Source organism: Magnolia sinica, chromosome 13 (genome assembly GCF_029962835.1).
Source record: "Magnolia sinica isolate HGM2019 chromosome 13, MsV1, whole genome shotgun sequence".
NCBI lineage: Eukaryota > Viridiplantae > Streptophyta > Magnoliopsida > Magnoliales > Magnoliaceae > Magnolia > Magnolia sinica.
Genome location: NC_080585.1, coordinates 25871743 through 25891841, shown reverse-complemented (window position 1 = coordinate 25891841; position 20099 = coordinate 25871743). Strand labels below are relative to the sequence as shown.

General features: G+C 40.7%; 1 protein-coding gene across 2 annotated transcripts; it reads right to left on the bottom strand.

Annotated features, from left to right (window-relative positions):
* Positions 1–386: 386 nt before the first annotated feature.
* LOC131223317 (photosynthetic NDH subunit of subcomplex B 3, chloroplastic) lies at positions 387–18576 on the bottom strand. 2 transcript variants are annotated; one of them, XR_009160385.1, is made up of 6 exons: positions 18218–18576; positions 17982–18095; positions 14333–14386; positions 3835–3951; positions 2941–3003; positions 387–587 (listed from the first exon to the last, which is right to left on the bottom strand). XR_009160385.1 is itself a non-coding variant. In XM_058218675.1 (6 exons), the coding sequence occupies exons 1-6, from the start codon at positions 18440–18442 to the stop codon at positions 552–554; spliced, it is 555 nt and encodes a 184-aa protein (XP_058074658.1). In that variant the 5' UTR covers positions 18443–18576; the 3' UTR covers positions 387–551. The 2 variants fall into 2 exon arrangements, 1 of the variants encoding a protein (XP_058074658.1); XM_058218675.1 differs by having other exon boundaries at positions 3889–3951.
* Positions 18577–20099: the final 1523 nt, after the last annotated feature.

Here is a 20099-nt window from a genome sequence, read left to right as displayed (position 1 = left end):
CATGGAGGATTGCTGAAAAATGGGCCCTACGTGTACAAACTAAAAGCTTGAATTGGGACCTATCATTGTATGATACTTTGTTTAATATCGGAGTTCTCAGGTTCTTATCACATTCTGCACGAAGCATACCCCCCATTGCATGACCGAAATTTCTTTGGAATTAAAGGGTTCTAGCCTCCAATAGAGGTTTAGTCATAACAATGAGATCTTAAGACACTGCATTAATTCTAGGGCTTAGATGATGTTGATAACTGCATAATACTCTTTAATTTTCATAAAATGAATTTTCAAATATTAACATCCAAATAACACTATATATATATATATATATATATATATATATATATATATATATATATATATATATATAAACAGAAAAAAGTCACTGTCTAGAAAAAATACATAAATTCTAGAAATTGCAGCGCTTTCATAATGGAGCAATTTACGATCAAGAAATCCGATGTTGTTTTTTTTACAGGAGATTACACAAATCTGTCTTCATTGACCATTGAACCTCAGCTTCACAATCAGTGTCTCAGCGATCTAAACGATCACTTCTTCCATTGGGGCAACCGCTGAACAACAACCTGAGCCAATGAAGATGAGAGAATATGTTGATGTTGGAAATTGGAAGGAAATGGAGAATTGATTTATGATCAAGCTAGAGGAGTTACTAGAGCTTAACCCGAGGATATGCATGGCATCCTAGGAATCACAGTTTGTACAAGTGGGCCCATGGTTATTGGGTGATCCAGGCCATTGATCTTGATCATACAACAAAATTAATTACGCTAGTCAGCTAGCCGGAAAGAGAGCAAGGAAGCAAAGCTGATGGCTTGATTCTGAGGTTGCAATTTTTGTTGTAGTTGGGGGTTTGGTAATAGGTTGGGTCAGCCTGTTGGCCAACCAACCCAACCTGCTTAAAAGCTCAGCTTTGGTCTGGTTCAGGTTAGAAAACACGGCTCGTTTTAGTAAATGGGGCTTGGGTTTACCTTGGCCTGATTCAACCAACCCACACATACTTAATCTTATATAAATATGTAGTGTTCAACAGATAACTGTGCTACAGTGGTAGAGATGGCTGGAACTAGGCAAAAGGTCGTGTTTGTGGCCTTCTGTAATACAATCTTCTTTAAGTGGGTTGGGTTGGGCCAAGCCTAAGCTCAGGAATCTGCTCACGGGTTTGGACCTAGTCATCTTATATCAGGTCAGGGTTCAGGCTTGGGCTGACCCTGACCCGATCCAAACCTCACCCATTGCCACCCCTAATTACAGTAGCTAAGAGTAACACAACAACAGACATTATTGTATTCTAAACAACATAAAGATAAATGCACCCTTTGTCATCATTAGGGATCGGATAATAGAGGCAATGTACCCTTATTGGCTGAAAATAATAGCAAACCTCAATTGAAGACAACGAAAAAATGCAGTTTAATATTCATAATAGTCCCACAAGAAGGGCATTGCCATTAGTAAAGTTGAAGAGATACCGGGCATGTATCACGAGACAGCCCTTTGGTCATTATACTAACATGAGCATTTCATGATACATGAAATGAGATTCTTCAGCCAAGATCTCTTTTATTTTATTTGATGCAGTGATGCTAGACTCTGATATACAAGATTTTGATGCCGTGTGTAAAGCTTTCACATAACACTATACCATGGGGCATGCAGCTTTCTCTGTGTAGATAATCAAGAAAGAGGTCTCAAGTCCGACAAGTTGGATCACAAGTTACAGTCCACCCATCGGATAACTTCCAACTTATTTGAGGGCATGTGATATCCAACCCTTCAGGATCGCCTGATGCAAAAATCAGACTCATCTACCCATCAGGTGGGCCACACAATATAAAACAATGTCTAGCCATTGATAAATAACAAAATTCAAGTGTGGTCTAGACGATGACTGGATGTGGCTGATTTTTGCACAAAGTGATCCTTGTGATGAAGCCGGCTTCTTGAACAGGTTAGATGTCACACATATATACAAGGTTGGAAGTTATCTGTTGGGCGGATCGTAATCATGGTCCAACCAGTGGGACTTGAGACCTTGTTGAGAATATTGTTTGAGCCATGTCATTTCTCAAAATCCCATGAAAAGAATTTCAATACCCAAACAGCAAGAGCATAACACTGAATTCCTGCCTTTATTCCCCTTGTGCAGAGAACTCCATTTACCATCCCTTGATTATATATAGGGATTCTCTTAACAGCTCTGGGGTAACTTCTTTGTGGCTTATAAATGTAGTGAAAAGACACTTGATTGACAATATATGTGATTCATTATTGCAGGTGTTGGAATGAGCCAACACTACTTTATAGCAAGGATCTTTCAGATGATATCCATTGAATTGAAATGCAGTACGTAGTTGCATTAGGCTGTGTGTGGATGCACCACCATTGAATTGAAATGCAGTAATTGGTTGCATCATGTAGATTTGACCCAATTGCATTTGCATTTCTCTATATTCAAATTGAGGGACTAAGCTCCATGTTGCAATGACATTACTTCCAAGTTGGACTTTTAAAAATAACGCAGCTGCAATTATGAATGTAAAGCAAATACAATCTGGTCATATGTCCACTTCATTTAACTAGTTATTACAATTCAATTCAATAGCGCATTCAAACACAGCCTGTGTTTTCTGTTTAATTTTGAAAGCAGAGTAGAAAATGGTGTCGTGGGTATTGATGTGGTATTTTGTTCTGTGAAAATGCAGTAAAAGCCAGTCTAGACATACCATAGACGCTTGATACTAAGTGGCAATGAAGATATGTATGAGTCAGTACGACTATTTACGACAGTGGATCCAAAAAAATAAGAGTATATCATAATATGGATCATAAGAAATGCAAGTGGGAATTTCATTGCGAAAGTAAAACAACCATCACAATACGTTTGTCATTAGAAATAGAGATTTTTTTTAAGCATACCTTGCCGGAATTTTCCTTGTTCCCAACAATAGTTTGACATGCAAGCCTCCAAGAATCAGGTTTCTGTATTTTAAATCAATGACAAGGGATCAGATGAAAGGAACTCCACAAGAGGAAGGAATGGGCAAAGTATTAAATTAACCATTTATTCTGGAAACTTGAGGGAAAATATTATTAGACGTATTCGACTGGCTATGCTGTATGAAGCAATGTTGGGAACTTAGAGAGCAACCTGAGCAAAGGATGAGCATTGCAGATGAAAAAGATGGATGAGCAAGGGAAAAATAAGGAGTTCGTAATCATTATTTAATGATTATTTTCCAAGGTAGCATTGAGAAATGGATTCCGCCGGTAGATTCGGCTTTTAGTGGCATGTTTGATTTGCAAGTGGAAGTCTCCAATTCATCTCACAATTCTTCAATCTTGTGCTTGAGATTGCGTAAGTAGAGGTGTAATGATTACATCATGGAACACATCGTTTCCTTTGCAAATCAAATAGGGAGAAGTCTTGTCAAAGGAAATCATTTTCTTTTCCTTCCCATTCCTCTCTTTTCCCGCTTATCAAACAGGCCTTAAGAGTTGCCCTAACAGGAGAAATGATAGAAAGCCAATTGAGATGGTTCATCATGTGCTATGGTCCTATGGAAGCTGGAGATAGCCTTGATATGGAGGGGAGCTTTGATGAGGGGGCCAAGGAGGAGGGTGGGGGGATGACCTAGAATGACTTGCCTCAAGGTGGTGAGAAGGGATATGGTGGCCTTTTCAGTTAACCAGGATATGGCCTTAGATAGGAATGACTGGTAAAATGGATTCAGAAAGTGGATCCCAAATAGCTGGGTCAAGACTATGATGACGATATAATTTTTTCATTACTCATATTGCCATTTCAAATACCGTTTGAATAGAGCAAAACAACTTGAAGCACAGATGCGTTTAAACTTGGCATGCCTTTTTCAGATACCGCAGTTCTGTGTTTGTTCTTTCATTTAATAGATCTTTGCCATCGAGAATCTGCACACAGAAAATCATTATGTTGAAAACACTCTGCAAGGTCTATTCAACTAGAGATTGTGAACTCTAAGAAATAAAAGAAAGATCATGAATGCTATTGTGTAACAAAGACTCCATTTTTTAGAACAATCATGAATGCGCTCTGTGTAGTATCTATTCTTTGCTTGATACTTGACTTTTGTATATGGTTATCGATGAGTTTTCACAACTTGAACACACACAGTATCTTTCTAGACTTCTAACCAAGGAAGCCCCTTCACTATAGATTTATCAGTCAAAACTTTCAGCCTATTGCAACCCACATGTGATGCAGGACATGAAATTTTAAACATGATATGCGAGATTCCAGGCTTTAGATCATACTAGTTCAAAACAATCATACAAAATTCTACATCCCATATAAAGTCAAGCACTCAATCAAGGGGAATCTATGCAGGTCCAGGCCTACACATGCTAGGACTGAATCAATTAAAATTATAGACCAAACAATACTCAAAGGAGAGTAGATTCAGCCACATATGCACAAGAATAACTTCCCCAATCCAAGGAATTCACAAGTTTCAATTCGGAAAACCCTAGGGTTAAAGAAAATGGTATTAAAATTGGGAATTTAGGACAATATAGGATTAGGGTTAGGGAAATCAGATAAGGGAGGAGTGAAAGAGAGGAGAGAGTGAAATTGAAGCACGCCTGCGCGTGTGGACAGCAGGCCAAGCCTGACGCATGTGCGCTGAGGGCCGTCTGCACGTGCGTGGGGCCTACGAACCCAAAAACCCCCTCCTTGTGGCTGGTTGGCCAGGGCTGGGCTACAAACCCCCCAAGTTTCGGCCCGATTTGTCTTACGGTCTGTGTGTGGTGCTTCGCAGAAGTTTTAGCCCTCCTGCAAGGCCATATTCCAGAAATCTGCTGTAGAGAAGGAATGGCTGCAAAATAATGATGGATTTGCAGGTGGAATGATTGTAGGAGGAGGAATATGAATGGCAGAAGGTAAGGGCGAATCAGTATGCGTGTGGCTTCGCACCACGGTAGTTAGCCTTTCAAAGAAGGGAGGGTTTCGCACCCAATTAAGCTTTCATAATTCAGAAAGAAGCAGGAAAACGCAGAAATTTTATTCAATCTTCCATAAGAAAAAGACTACAAGGGGTGTCTATTTATAATAAAATCCTATACCCCAAAACTCGCGCCATGTGCAGAACCTATCACTTAAAGATGAAGTAATCACAAATAACAACTAATCAAAGCAATCTAAACCATCTATGATGTTCCTAATAACAAAAATAACAAAAAATCAAAGTACCAGATTGTTTAGAATAGTGGGCCACGATCATGAGAACCCATGGTGGGATTCACATGATGATCGGGTCCACTCCAAGGGAAAAAAACGCAATCCTCTAGTTAGGGAGCCCTCCCTAGATGTCATCATCGATCCAGATCGATGGTGGGGCCCTCCTCCTCCTTGTGTACATGCATAGGAGGGCGTGCATGTGCGCGTGATGTCCCCATCAACTCTCCCCGGTTGCGAAGATTTCGCCACTGGTAAAACAAAACTCCTGAATCGCTCTGGAATGTCAGAATCAAGTCTCTGAAGCTCCTCCTCAGTAAGCCACATACTGTCTGAAGCTGGGAGTGACTTCCACTTGACCAGGAACTTTTGAAATCCGCCATCCGACGTTGATCTATCTGATGGTCCATGATATCTTCTATCTCCTCTCTGGGTGTGAGAAAGGTAGGTATGAGAAGTAGAAGCTGAGAAGATGGGTCGGGACAGGTAAGTATAGGAGGTAGAGGCTGGAAAAATGGGTCAGGAAGGGTAGTTATGGGAGGTAAAAGCTGGGAAGATAGGTCGGGACGGGTAGGTATGGGAAGTAGAGGCTGGGAAAATGAGTCAGGAAAGGTAGGTATGAGAGGTAGAAGCTAGGAAAATGGGTCGGTATGGGAGGTAGAGGCTGAAAAAATGGGTCGGGAGGGGTAGGTATGGGAGATAGAGGCTGGAAATATGGGTCGGAAAACGGCCATGGATCAAGAGAAAAGTCTATGGAATCAAGGTGGTTAGGCGAAAGGCTAAACAATGCATCAGTGGCCCCCTGAAATGCAACCAGATCCTCCACATTGAATGTGAAACTAATTCCGATGGATGGTGAAAGATCTACCTCATATGTATTAAGACCGTTTCATTTTATAATTTTGAATGGTCCAACGCTACTCGCATGTAATTTATGAACGACTCCCTGAGGGTACTGCTCTGGTCTGATGCGGACCATCAAAGAGTCCCTTTCATTGAATTCCTTGAAACGTTTATGTTGGTCTACAGGAAGTGTGTAATGTTCATTACTAATAGTGATTTTCTGCCTGATTTCTTGGTACAATGAATGAATGTGATGCACAAAGGACTCTGCACTTTGATGGCCTATGGGATAGTGACATAGGGACAAGATCAATAGGCTTTCTAGGAACAACATCACACCAAAGTGTCGCTTTATATGGCCCAAACTGAATAGGAACAAAACAATGGCGCCAATCATCGGTATTATTTGCTTGTGTAAAGGCGCGACGCACAACTGCAATGGTCCTAGACTCTTGCACTCCCTCTTCCTCATCACTAGGGGCTTCTACTGGTTCATACTCTTCCTCCTCACTGTCACTTTCTAGGTGCACTACTTCTACTTGCCCATCAACAAGGAACACCTTGGTGCCCTCTCTCGTGCCATGCTGGTGGGCAAAGTGACCAAACCCCTGACATCTAAAACACCTAGTCGCATCACTTTTGCGCGAGCTCGACCCGACAACTTCTTTACCCTTATCATCCTTGGGCCCAAACTGAACACTACTGGAAGGCTTCTATTAATATCCAGTGCTACGCTTATCCCCATAAGGGTTGTCCTTAGCGCTAGAATCGCGAGGCTCAACCCGCATTTCCACAGGTGTTTTAAGGTATTGTTCGACCTCCAACACTACTTGATACATCTGTTCAAGAGTGTCTATGTATTTGGCGAGCAACTCTCTCCCAATGTCAGAACGGAGGCTCGTCTTAAATCGAGCAAGGGTGAGTACGGGGTCCTCGTCAACTTCACAACGGGTCAAGTACTCTTCGAACTTCTTAATGTATTCAGCAACACTCATGGAACCCTGTCGAAGAGACTACCATTCCTCAACCAACCTCAAGTGGTAAGAAAAATGGAGGTATTTTTCCTTAAGTATTTCTTTTATTTCTCCCCAATGGACTATTGGGAGCTCTCTCGCCCTTTCTTTCTTTCGTTCTACAGTAGCCCAAAACCTCTTTGCTTGGCCCACAAGCTTCATCTTGGCGAATCGGACTCGATGAGTATCCGACATGTCATACCACTCAAAATAGTGGTCCATATACGCCAACCAATCTAGAAAATTTTTAGAGTCTAAGTGGCCATCAAACGTGAGGACATCTACTCTAACTCTCTTGAGGAGTTGCGCATCGGGGTCATAATGCTCTTGATGTCTCTCACGAGGTCGGTGCACGGGTGTGTAAACAAACTAAAAATAATGAAGGCTTTGGGGAGAATGATTCTCCTTTTCTTTTCTGTGTTTGAGACAACCCTAAAGGTTGAATATATAGAGTTTTACAACGACTATACAAGGTAAGATGATAAATACAAAATCTTCTATACAAAGAATGTGACCTGTCTAACATCCCCCCTCAAACTAATGCTTGTCATCAACAAGTAATAGTTTGCTAACTAGAAATGAGTGTCGTGCAGAAGTGAGGGACTTCGTGAGAATGTCGGCAATCTGATAATGGGATGCGACATGTGATAGTGAAATGATCCGAGACTGAAACTTCTCGCGGATGAAGTGACATTCAACTTCAATATGCTAAATCCATTTACTGCCAATTAATTGTTGGTCAGCAGGTCGAGTAATAATGTCCCACGTATGGTTATCATCCAATGCTGCAAGTTCTTCTGTCATAGCCTTCTTCCAACAATCATGACTGGCTGCCTGATGGTATGAAGTAGGAATAGATACAGTATCTAGGGTAGTATTCATGGCAAACATAGAGTATATCAAGCGATTAGGCTATCGATGTACACGAGTGGAACGACGTACCAAGATAGGATCTGAATCGGTTACAAGTACAGTAGGGAGAGTAGTAGGTGATGGATCTGTACGTGGTCGTCGTGAATAAACCTGCAATGGACAAGGAGGGGTACTTGAGGCAATCGGAATGTCAGGAAAAATAATAAAACCAGGAGAGTGGTGTGGGCGAAGGAGGAACAGATGAATGAAATGCAATATGCTCAAGAAAAACAACATGTCGTGATACCCGTACAGGACGAGAGACCGGATCATAGCAACGAAAACCCTTCTGAGTTTCTCTAAATCCCAAGTACATACATTTGAGTGATTTTAGAGAAAGTTTGTTACGTTCACGTGATGCCAGATGAACATAACATACACAACCAAAAAAACGAAATGTGGAATATGTAGGAAGAAAACCGGTGAGAACAAAGTAGGGAGATTTACTATTTAGGACTGTGGTTGACAACCGATTAATCAAGTAGATTGAATGCATCATAGCTTTCACCCAAAAGGAACGAGGAACACTCATAGCTGTCATTAAGGTATTGACAGTTTCAACAATATGGCAATTTTTTCATTCAGCCACCCCATTCTGTTGTGGAGTATCAGAACAGGTGGTCTGATGAGTAATCTCATGACCCTGAAGATATGTTCGAAAAGTTGTGGAGAGATACTCTCCCCCTGAGTTAGAGCGGAGAGTTTGAATTTTTACTTGAAATTATGTGTCCACCATAGAATGAAATATTTTGAAATTTTCAAACACCTGTGACTTAGAGTGCAGAAAGTAAATCCAAGTGTAACGGGTGAAATCATCAATGAATATAACATAATATCGCAGTCCGGAGAGAGACATAATTGAGGAAGGGCCCTAGACATCCGTATGCACCAGTTCAAACATAGATGATGATTTTGTAGTACTTAGAGGAAAGGGAATCACTTACTTTTTGAAAGGCAATAAGAAGAACAAGAATAATCCAAATCACTTTTATTAAGAGAAATATTCCCTAACATGCCAGAAGAAGAGAGTTGAATCAACATTTTATTTGTCGAACAAATATCCGAGGAAGAGGGAGAGAAGAAACAATAAACTAGAGTAATGGATGGGTGAAAGTCTAGTACGTACAAACATTCATGCCGCATACCCTTCCCAAGTACCTTTCCCGTTGCCAGATCCTGCACAAAACAACAATTTGGAAGAAATATGACTAAGCAATTATTAGATGTAAGTTGACCAACAGAAATTAAATTTAAGGAGAGTTTAGGGACATGAAACACATCACAAAGGGTAAACTGGCAATGGTCAGAAGGAGAGAAAGTTAAGGAACCAACAGACTGAATTGGTAGTTTAATGCCATCTGCAGTAGAAATAACTTGATTACCAGTGTAGGGACGAATATTCTGAAGATGAGATACATCACCAGTTATACGATTTGAAGCACCAGAATTGAAGAACTATGGAGAAGATGCGGTTATACCTGACAAACCGGCCGCAGAAAGAGCCTGTATGATCTGCTGGAGCATCGCAGGAGTTAAAGGTGAGGAAAGACCTTCAACAGAACCGATGAATGCAGTATCACTAAAAGAAGGCTCGAAAGACGTAGTCACAGAAATAGCAGAAAGAGCATGACCACGGCCATGACCTCGATCACCACGTCCACGGCCGAATGAGGATGCGTAGGCATGCGAACAATAGTCTTGAAGACCATGACCAGTCCTTCGACAATGCGCGCACCAATCTTTGTACTGAGCAACGACATGTCCCACTTTGTTACAGCTGCGACAAGTTAAAGGAGTGGAACTACGGTTTGGTGCAGAGGTGGATACAGTAAGTGCTAAGTCAGATGGTCCCTGAGATGTCCCTTGAGAGAGGACCTGCAGTCGTTGTTTCTCGGCTAATAAATCATTAATAACCGAATTCATTGAAGGAGTTAGGCTACGGTTTAGGAGAGCAGCCTTGCAATGCTCAAATTCCGGACGCAGTTTCATAAGAAACTGTCTAGCTTGTGCACTTTCGCGCATTGTGTGGAATATTTTAAAGTCATTTGGAAAGTCGGGATCCATCATAGCTATCCCTATCCAAATTGTAACCATTGAAGAGTAGAAAGATTGAATACTTTTGCCACCCTGAGTAAGGTAAACCAGATCTTGTTCCAGGCGGTATAACCTAGCCGCATTACTCTGTTGATATATTGTCTGGAGATGCTCCCACATACCCTTAGTAGTGCGATGTGGCGTGAGGTCAGCAGCTATTGATCGATCGACGGAATCAAGAATCCAGGTAATAATCCGTCCATTTTTCATTTCCCAATTAGCCATTCTATCGGCATCGATGGAAGCGGGGACAGTAACAGATCCATCAGTCCCCACAAACCACGACCCTTGAGAAAACTTTAAAAGTGGATGGCCCATAGATTGTAGTTGGTGTCATTGAAACTACATCGTGGGGCCTCTGTACGAGAGTCTTTATCCATAGATAGGACAAGATAAAAAAATGATGCTGAAGAAGAAAGTACCTTGTAGCCGAAGATCAGAACAACCACCAGCAAAAGAACAAAAAGGATCAGATGTAGCAAAAGAGCAACAGATCAACAAAGCAGGACGTGCAACAGTAGGTGTAGCAGTGGATGCTGCAGTAGAGATCGAATGGAGCAGGAGACAATGCAGCAGGGATCGGCTGTAGCAGGAGATAATGCAGCAGGGATCGGAAGCAGCGGGGATCGGATGCAGCAGGGATCGGAAGCAGCAGGGATCGTACGTGCGCAGGGACGTGCGCAGTTGTAGTAGGGACCTGCGGACAGGCTTTGGGAAGACCGAACGAGCGTGGGGAGGGCTGGATCTGACAGGGGAGGAGCTGGATCGAATAGGGGAGGGCCGGATCTAACAGACGGTGGGGCCGGTGATGAAGAGATGCCGGATCAGGATCGATATTGCTCCGATACCATGTAAACAAACCAAAAACAATGAATGCTTTGGGGAGAATGATTCTCCTTTTCTTTTCTGTGTTTGAGACAACCCTAAAGGGTTGAATATATAGAGTTTTACAACGACTATACAAGGTAAGATGATAAATACAAAATCTTCTATACAAGGAATGTGGCCTGTTTAACAGGGTGCGCGCCCATAACCGATTCCTTGGTCACCTCTATTCCTTGGTCTATCCTCTTGACCACCTGCCTGAGATTGGGCATCTTCCCTAATGGTGGGATTTGCCTGGATGGAGGTCTCTAATTGGGTAACGTGCACATTAATTTGTTTAAGGCAATGGTTAATATGTTGTTCCAGCACTTATCCAAAGACTCAAACTGCCGGGTTAGGTTGTCCATTAATTCTTGCAATTGCTCCATGTTTAGCGTAAGGTGCAAACCAAAACCGCGACCAGTACGTGTGGGCATACAATTACCCCTCAACTCAAAGACCCTCTAACACAACTATATGTGATTAAATGAGACTAAATGATCTTATAGGACTCTATATGAGGGAAACTACACAATGTCACTAAAATTCCAGCAACCTAGCTGCCAAAATAGCCTATTAACAGAAAATTCAGCCAAGAAATTTGGGGATTTTCTAACAACAGAAAATTCACCAGGCCCTATTGTGGATTATAGGTCCTAAACAACCCTATAGGATGAGACTTGGTGCAAATTAGACATAACCCTAAACATGCAATGCATTCCCCTATGAAAACCCTAAGCTCTGATACCAAATTTGATGCAGGACATGAAATTTTAAACATAATATGCGAGATTCCAGGCTTTAGATTATACTAGTTCAAAACAATCATACAAAATTTCACATCCCACATAAAGTCAAGCACTCGATCAAGGGGAATCTATGCGGGTCCAGGCCTACACATGCTAGGGATGGATCAATTAAATTTATATACCAAACAATACTTAAAGGAGAGTAGATTCAACCACACATGCATAGGAATAACTTCCCCAATCCAACAGATTCACAAGTTTCAATTCGGGAAACCTTAGGGTTGAAGAAAATGGCATAAAAATTGAGAATTTAAGACAATCTAGGATAAGGGTTAGGGAAATCAGATAAGGGAGGAGTGAAAGAGAGGAGAGAGTGAACCTGAAGCATGCCCGGGCGTGTGGACAGCAGGCCAGGCCTGACGCACGTGCGCTGAGGGTCATCCGCACTTGCGTAGGGCCCACGAACCCAAACCCCCCTGGGTCTGGTCGGCCAAGGCTGGGCTACAAACCCCCAAAGTTTCAGCCCGATCTGACGTACGGTCCGTACGTGGTGCTCCGCCGAAGTTTCAGCCCTCCTGCAGGGCCAGATTCTCGAAATTTGCTCTAGAGAAGGAATGACCACAAAATAACAATGGATTGGGTGTGATTTCGCACCACGGTAGTTAGCCCTTCGAAGAAGGGAAAGTTTCGCACCCAATTAGGCTTTCACAACTTATAAAAGAGCAGGAAAACGCAGAAATTCTATTCAATCTTACATAAAAAAACAAAAACTACAAAGGGTATCTATTTATAATATCCTATAGCCCAAAACTCGGGTCATGTGCGCAACCTATTACTTAGAGATGAAGTAACCACAAATAACAACTAATCAAAGCAATCTAAACCGTCCATGATATTCCTAATAACAAAAATTATCAAAGCTCAAAGTACTAGATCGTTTAGAATAGTGGGCCATGATCATGAGAACCCATGGTGGGATTCACATGACGATCGGGTCCACTCCAAGGGACCAAAACGCAGTCCTCTAGTTAGGGGCCCCTCCCTGGATGTCGTCATCGATCCAGATCAATGGTGGGGCCCTCCTTGTGTACGTGTGTAGGGGAACGTGCGTGTGCGCATGATGTCCCTATCAACATGCCCTAGTCGAGCATACCATGAATCGACCATCTCAATTTGACGAGTCTTGTGTACATAAGGTGATTCGGCTGACATAATGTAGAGAGAGTTCAATCTGTGTCCCGTCATGATTGGCTCATTAGACGGCTTCACACTTCTATAGACTTTGACATCATCAGGGCCAAATATAACATAATTACCAGATGATGTTAATTGAGACACGAATAATAAATTCTTTTCCATACTTGGTATGTGGAATACACACTTACATCCTTTGAAAATGATATAATAACAACTTGAAGCTGTGAGTGTCAAAGTCCCATGGAAATAATAAAACCTCCATCATCGTCATCATCTTATTGACAAAGTTCTATAATTGGCTGCCTACCAGACATCAACCTTCCTCTTTCACCCAAACTCTTGGAATCGTCCATGGCAGAGGCTTCCTTTTAGAAGGGATATGAACAAACCCTCACTTGCATAGTTCCAAGGGACCTAGCGCTAGCCGTGTTTTCTTGCTCTTGCTGAGTAAGAGGTGGTCGCTAATATGGAAACAACATTTGGTGGCAATGCCACTGGTGGCCCCAAGCCCAGTTGGGGAAGGTTATCGTCAGGTGCAGAGCGGGATGTAGAATTTTTGTTAAGCAATCATGAGAATTCCTGTTTTGAACACGATTAGCAAAACAGGATTCTTGAAGCTGACCCCAAAGAGTTAGCTATGACGACATCGACGATTACACTAGAGATGGTGATGTTGTCCTCGAGTTCTTTAATTATCATATGTTCATCCTAAGTTGTGAACTATGAATGTCCATGATAGTTTGTTAAAGAAAGTGATAGTGAATCTTACCAGATGTCCGTCATAGGGCGTATGCATTCAGTTTACATTGATGAGGGAACCCACACATGCATGTCATATCACAAGCTGTTGGTGGGTCTTACTCATCACTGCAATTTGGTGATAATCAAATGACAGTGAATATCATATGCATTGAATGTTTGGCGTATAATCTATTGATCACATCATTTCTTTTATAGTTACACGTAATTAACAAATGGAAAATCCATATAAAGCATCGTAACTCTGATCCAGATGCGCGCATTGCTTCCACACACAATGACCCCTGAAAACACGACATGCTAACACTACCATACAATTACATCATAACCATACAATTACATCATAATGTTGAAGTGGTATTTTTGTAGGAACAGATTAATTTCATGTAAATAGGGAAAAGATAAAACATATATAAACGAACAGTTAAAAAAAACAAAAACAAAAGCTACATAAATAATAGTGAAGTGTAAATTATAACAATTTTCTTAATGGTAGTTGATAGATGGGTTTTTTACGCGTATATGGTATTTCCTTTAGTGGGTACAAAATCATTGCTTTCTAGAGCTAGAGTGGAGCTAGAAAGACGTGGTGCAACCTGCCTTTCAACACCCTATTTACCATAGATTTTAACTCATTTAAATGAGAATCTGAACAAAAGTGACAATACCTCCACAATGCATGTGCCACAGCTTCCACCACCACCGCAATTCATCACTTTTCCCTATCAAAAGCAAAGTTTCTCTTAGAGCTCTTTAAAAGACACCAGATATACGTGTACAGCATGCGACACACATATACAATAAATTCTGCATATACACCATTCACAAGTCTCATGGTGATGAACCATGAGATGGTGGTGATGAGAGGGTTCCACTTCATATGATATGTGGGACACACTTGAAGATGTGCCCGATCATGATGCAACCCAGATACACAAGCATACATCGAGAAACACATCACAGGTGAGCACATGAATCTCATGCAGCAGTATTACGCTAATGTGCGCCAGCCTGCATTTTACATGCATGGGAGCGCACACGCTCCCAGTTAGGAGTGTCAATGGGCCCAATGCACCCAATGGGTACTAGAGCCCGGCCCAGCATGGACCAGATATAGATGTAGTTAAATGGGTGTGGGATTTTTCAGAGCCTGATTAATAAATGGGCTGGGTGTGGGTATTCCCCATTCCATACCCAAACCCCACTTGAAATCAATTATATATAAATAAATAATAAAAATGTATAAATATTCCATGGACCATGTAGATCATCAAACCTACCATCTATTTTGACATAGGCATGTGACCCACCCGAGGTGTAAAATGGTCTATGGTACAAGTGCGAATGTGTAAGATCTGTGTAGAATTAATATACCAAATCAAAATCTCCATGTAAATTTATTTTTTTTGGGCACTAATCTTTGTGTAGTATTTACATACCAAACGAGTCCTAAAAATAAGCAAGTTATTTGATACTTTGGTTGTGTATGAAGCTTGATATGTAGGCACTTAGAAATTGAAGACGTGGAAAACAATATCTCAAATTAAACCGAGCGGATAGTGGAAATAAATGTCCCTAAGTCAAGGTCCCCCCAAAATTAGATTGGTTGAATAATCCTAACCTCTGATTCACGTCTGCCAATCCAATAAATAGATAATCAAACAAGCTTAACTTTTCTTTCATTCTGCATCAAATCTAGGTTCATAATTTGGATGGTTTATATTTTAGTTACTTGTAGTCCAAGTATGCAATTTCTAACTGCCAGTATATTATCCATCACACTTTACCAAAGTATCAAAGTTTTTCTCAATTGAAATGGTGAAATACACAAAAGATTGTTATAGTTTTTAGCTTTTCATCATTTGATGGATTAAAAACAATCAAAAGAAGGGTTTTTTTTCTTTTAGCTTTTTAAATCTATAATAACATGCTATCATGTTATATTTTTTTGATTTTCTGAAAAAAAAAAATCACTTTTTTTGTTAATTTCTACTATAAATTTTAATTTTTTCAATTAACGGTGTCTTTTAAAAAAAAAATGAAATTTCAAATCATAAATGAGTACCCGATACCCTAATGAGTACAACAACAACTTAATGGGTATGTGATGTAGAGCGGGTCGCGGACACTTTCATGTCCAAGATGGACTAGAGAAGGCTTGATCGGAGGCAGAAGTGATCCGGACCGTCGGAACCTTAAAATAGGCGTATCTCGCAAACTGGAATGAGTTATTTGACGTACCATATGTGATTTTGGGGTAGGAGAAGCTACTTTAGTCACCCAACCCGCCGGGTTGCCCACGCCAAATTTGCGAGATTCCATCAGATCGACAATCGAAAATCCTTTTTATTTTCGTTTTTACTATTTATAGTAAGTTTAGTTTGATTTTAACTCTTCATCCTTTGAGCTTTAGGAGTTGTATCCAATATGAAAAGTGCTTAGAAAAATTAGGAGAATAACATTGTTAAGCCAAATAGGACACTTATTATTTTTTGCCAAAAACTATGAAGTATAGTACGAATCATGACCATTTATAAATGGTAAGTTTACTATTTAAGTTACGAATTTTAGGGAGTTTGAGTGGAGTTTGATTCTGAAACTTCTCCAAGGTTTGGTATCACTATTTAAAGGGTTGTAAATTCGTTTTTATCATCCATCGATCAATTTTCGAATTTCTAGAATTTATTTCTATTTTCTTATTTTTCCTCGTGGATTTGAGGTATCTCCGTGAAGAGTCCAGAGAAGCTCCTCGGATTCGGAGTAGTTATCCCCTTGAGGAAGAAGGTGATCGACGTCATCACATCCATCCCTATGTCAGTATGAGTGTTGATTTGAGGCCTGACATGGGAATGAGTGCAGTACCCATTGGCAGGTATGGTTATGAGTACCCATGTAGCCTGAACCCGGCTTATTGACACCCCGACCCCTGATCCTCTCTTACCCTGTTTGAGGAAGGGGAAAAACTTTGGCTGATTGCGATGGATGATGCACAAGCACATAAAAACTTAAAATTCGTATGTGTCATATGAGTAATCCAAATTAAACTGTCAAAATTATGTGCAGTTGTTTTGATGTACCATGACCATAAAATTATGCTTATTTAACTATCTTACTAACAAATTGGTGTACATTCATTGGACAGTTAATAATGAAAAATATTCAATGGTCTTATTTCAACAAATAAGTTTTCACAAATCAAACATTAGTATTTTGGGATTTTTACCACATAATTCCTTGTTAATTCGGATTTTACTAAATAATGCCTCGAGGAAGTGAATTTCCAGGGTGGTGTTTCTTGATGGTTGAAATTACCAAATTACCACTATTTTTTTATTTTATTTTTTCTGAAAGTGATAAAGTTTAGAATTGTGGGGCTCATGTCGTATGTGTATGACATCCAACCCATCCAAAATATGACCCACTCACTTGAACAAAACATCTGGCTGGTTGAATCATCAGACGGTCTACATGTGAATTTTGATGTTTTTGGGTGGTGTATATTGTTTTTTTTCTTATGGTGGGACCATCTTATGATTGGATCCTACAGATTTTTTGTTCTTCTGATCTTTGTGATGGGATTCATCTGTTAGACGAATTAGATGTCATACACATACAATGTGGCTGCATGATTCTTAACTTTATCACTTTTTTTTTTCAAAAAACAAAAATCAAAAGAATCAGTTTGATATTTCAAAAAACAGAACAAAAAGAAATAAAAGGCAATCCGAAAATTTCATCTACCGAAAAGCACATTCTCCCGGGCATTATTTGGTAAAACTCAAACTCGGGAGGAATCTTCTCGTAAAAATCCCTATTTTTAAAAACCATTTAAACTTTTGAACTGTAACTTAAAAGAGAGAATTCTCCACAATTCAGTCGGCTTAACTTGATTTAGTACATGCATATCAAGCGTCATTTGCATCATGCATATCAAGCGTCATTTGCATCCAGAGTACCAAATAACCCCTTTTGAGGACTGTCAAGCGTGTTCACGGAACACGTGTGAAAGAGCGGATCCGCTCATAGGCGATTCCCACCGATGTGAAAAACCCGGCTGATATCTATTGTACGAATCCGCCATTAAGAGGCTCTGATCTGACACACCCGCCACCCATTTCCACGTGCGAGGTGCACTGCGCATTGTCGGTGCAATTTGCCAACTTCACGCTGGAGAAACTAGCCACGTGTAGGCTTCCAGTCGTTTCATTCCTTCACGAGGTGGGCCCGCCCGCTTCCATCGGGGCCCATAAGGTGTAGTCTAGAATATCCACCTACGTTTATCTATGGGCGCAAGTTAACAGTAAATTTCTAACTTACATAGGTGGCGTAGAGTTCCATCTTGTTGTCGAGCATGATGTTCCTCAGAAGCTTCTCGCCGCTCACAGCCGAAGCTCTCTCAACTGGAAAAGACCCATCTACCCCTGGTTTTGGCTATATTTACATTCCGACAAAATAAAATAAAATAAATAAATAATTCGGATAGAAAAGATAAATACAGAAAGAAAAAAATGAATGGGTAAGGCGAAATGCGAGGTCGAGGAGATGTCACGTGCCCCGAGGAATTCGAGTTCGATTTCGGGCTTCTGGGGCGGTGCTGCTTCGGTGCCAGACGGCGAGGAATTGGAGGAATCGGCAACGGCACGTGAGATGGAGATGGTGCGATGCTTTCTGGAAATAGAAGGGAATGAGAAAGGTTTTCTGGGATTTCGGGCAGAGGCGGAGGAGGGTATCGTTGCGGGCTGTTGAAGGGATGCTAAGGACAGATGTACGGCGGCCATCCTGGATGTTCGTTTTATTGTTGTTTTTTTCCCGCAATCGGGCGGAGGGAAGAACGGTATTTATGCCTAAAGGGTAATTAGGTAATTATATGGGGGCGTTTGCGTGGCTCGTTTTGGGCAGCAGAAACTTTGATACTCTGACAGTGCGGGACGATGATAAGCAGTCGTTCACGAATTATATAAAAATTGAACACGTGGCACATCCAGATGAGTTAACGACAGTAGGTTCCCTAATTTAGTCGGTTTAACTTGAGTCAATATATGCCCGTGTGTGCAATTTCTGAGCGCCGGTATATAACGTGCCACGCTGCCAGAGCATCAATGAGAATTTGTAGACCGTCGATGCCACGTGTGATTCCGTGTCATTTGAGATGGATGAGGGATTCGCAGGATGTGATCGAATGTCACATGCTGTGATAAATATGGCACCTTCGGTTGCCTCTAGCTTTCAAATTCCGCGTGGGACATGCGAGTGCATATAAGAATCGGTCTTACAGCTTGTTCCTAACCGAACAAATTTTAGTTTTAAATGGTCAAGGTAAGTAGATGTGTCAAGCTTGATTGTCTATGATTGAATTCCAAAGATATCCGCCACCTATTTAGCAACTTGTAAGTTGTTTAATATTATTAGATGATTATTAAAGGGTAAGACTCATCATTCAAAAATGGCTTGCACCTTGTCATCGAGAGGAAGGAAATTAGATATGAAAGCAAGGTAAAAAGAAACACGTAGATTCAACCGTAGGGAATAACTGCAAAATAACTTTTTTTTGAAAGAAGAATTATTAGTATTATAATGGAAATCGTTCTGCATACTAGTGTAGACTTAAATTACATCTAAGGATTACAACTATTACATTATTGTTATTCATAATGTAGGATTACACTACTTACAACTATTACGTTATTGTTATTCATAATGTAGGATTACACTACTGGTTTGGATTACCACTAAGGATTACATCTAGTAATCATATTACCGCTGCTCCTAATATAGGATTATGCTACTGCTTACGCTAAGGAATATAAAAGATAAATTATGCTAAGAAACATATAGGATAATTGATAGATTTGATTTGTTTGATTGGGTTGGTATGAAAAACTTTGTTTCGTTGAACTCTTCTGCTATTTATAAACTCCCCAGAGTAATTATCTCAATGCTTCTTCCCATGTCCAATAGCTGCAACAACTACTTTAGCATTACTCTGGCCTTCTGGATTTTTCCTTCTATTCTTAACATCTGTCCCGGTAATCGCTCTTCTTACTTGACCGCGTTCTGCTTCTGATTTCTTAGCCACGTTTCACCCTTAGATGATGTGTATCACCCTACCAACACCAACTGTTATTCTCGCAAAAAGCGCCTCAAATATCTTCAGAGATTTTACGCGTGATGTATATTTCTTGTGCAATGACATATGTCTGTTCCTAGTTAACTCTCCCAGAAATGGTCAAAATTATGGTATAACATTACTACCTACGTTGCTTCACTTTTGGACGAAAAGGTGATAATGACGTTGGTCCGTGTCAACTCCCTATTGACTATGCTCAACCGAGAGGAAAACCAAATGACGGTTGTGCTTTTTCCTATGGATGTCATCATGACACGTAGAAATTCTCTTCGAACTGTCGAATCATACGAGGAGTCATAATTTCCTTG

What these genes read in the sequence shown, in the direction of transcription:
- LOC131223317 (XM_058218675.1), bottom strand. Translation starts at nt 18,442, where the DNA reads ATGGCCGCCGTACATCTGTCCTTAGCATCCCTTCAACAGCCCGCAACG. An exon ending in GTGGCACATGCATTGTGGAG is followed by an intron (nt 3,952 to 14,332) that starts GTATTGTCACTT and finishes TTCTGTGTGCAG; the next exon opens with ATTCTCGATGGCAAAGATCT. An exon ending in ACAAGGAAAATTCCGGCAAG is followed by an intron (nt 588 to 2,940) that starts GTATGCTTAAAA and finishes TCATTGGCTCAG; the next exon opens with GTTGTTGTTCAGCGGTTGCC.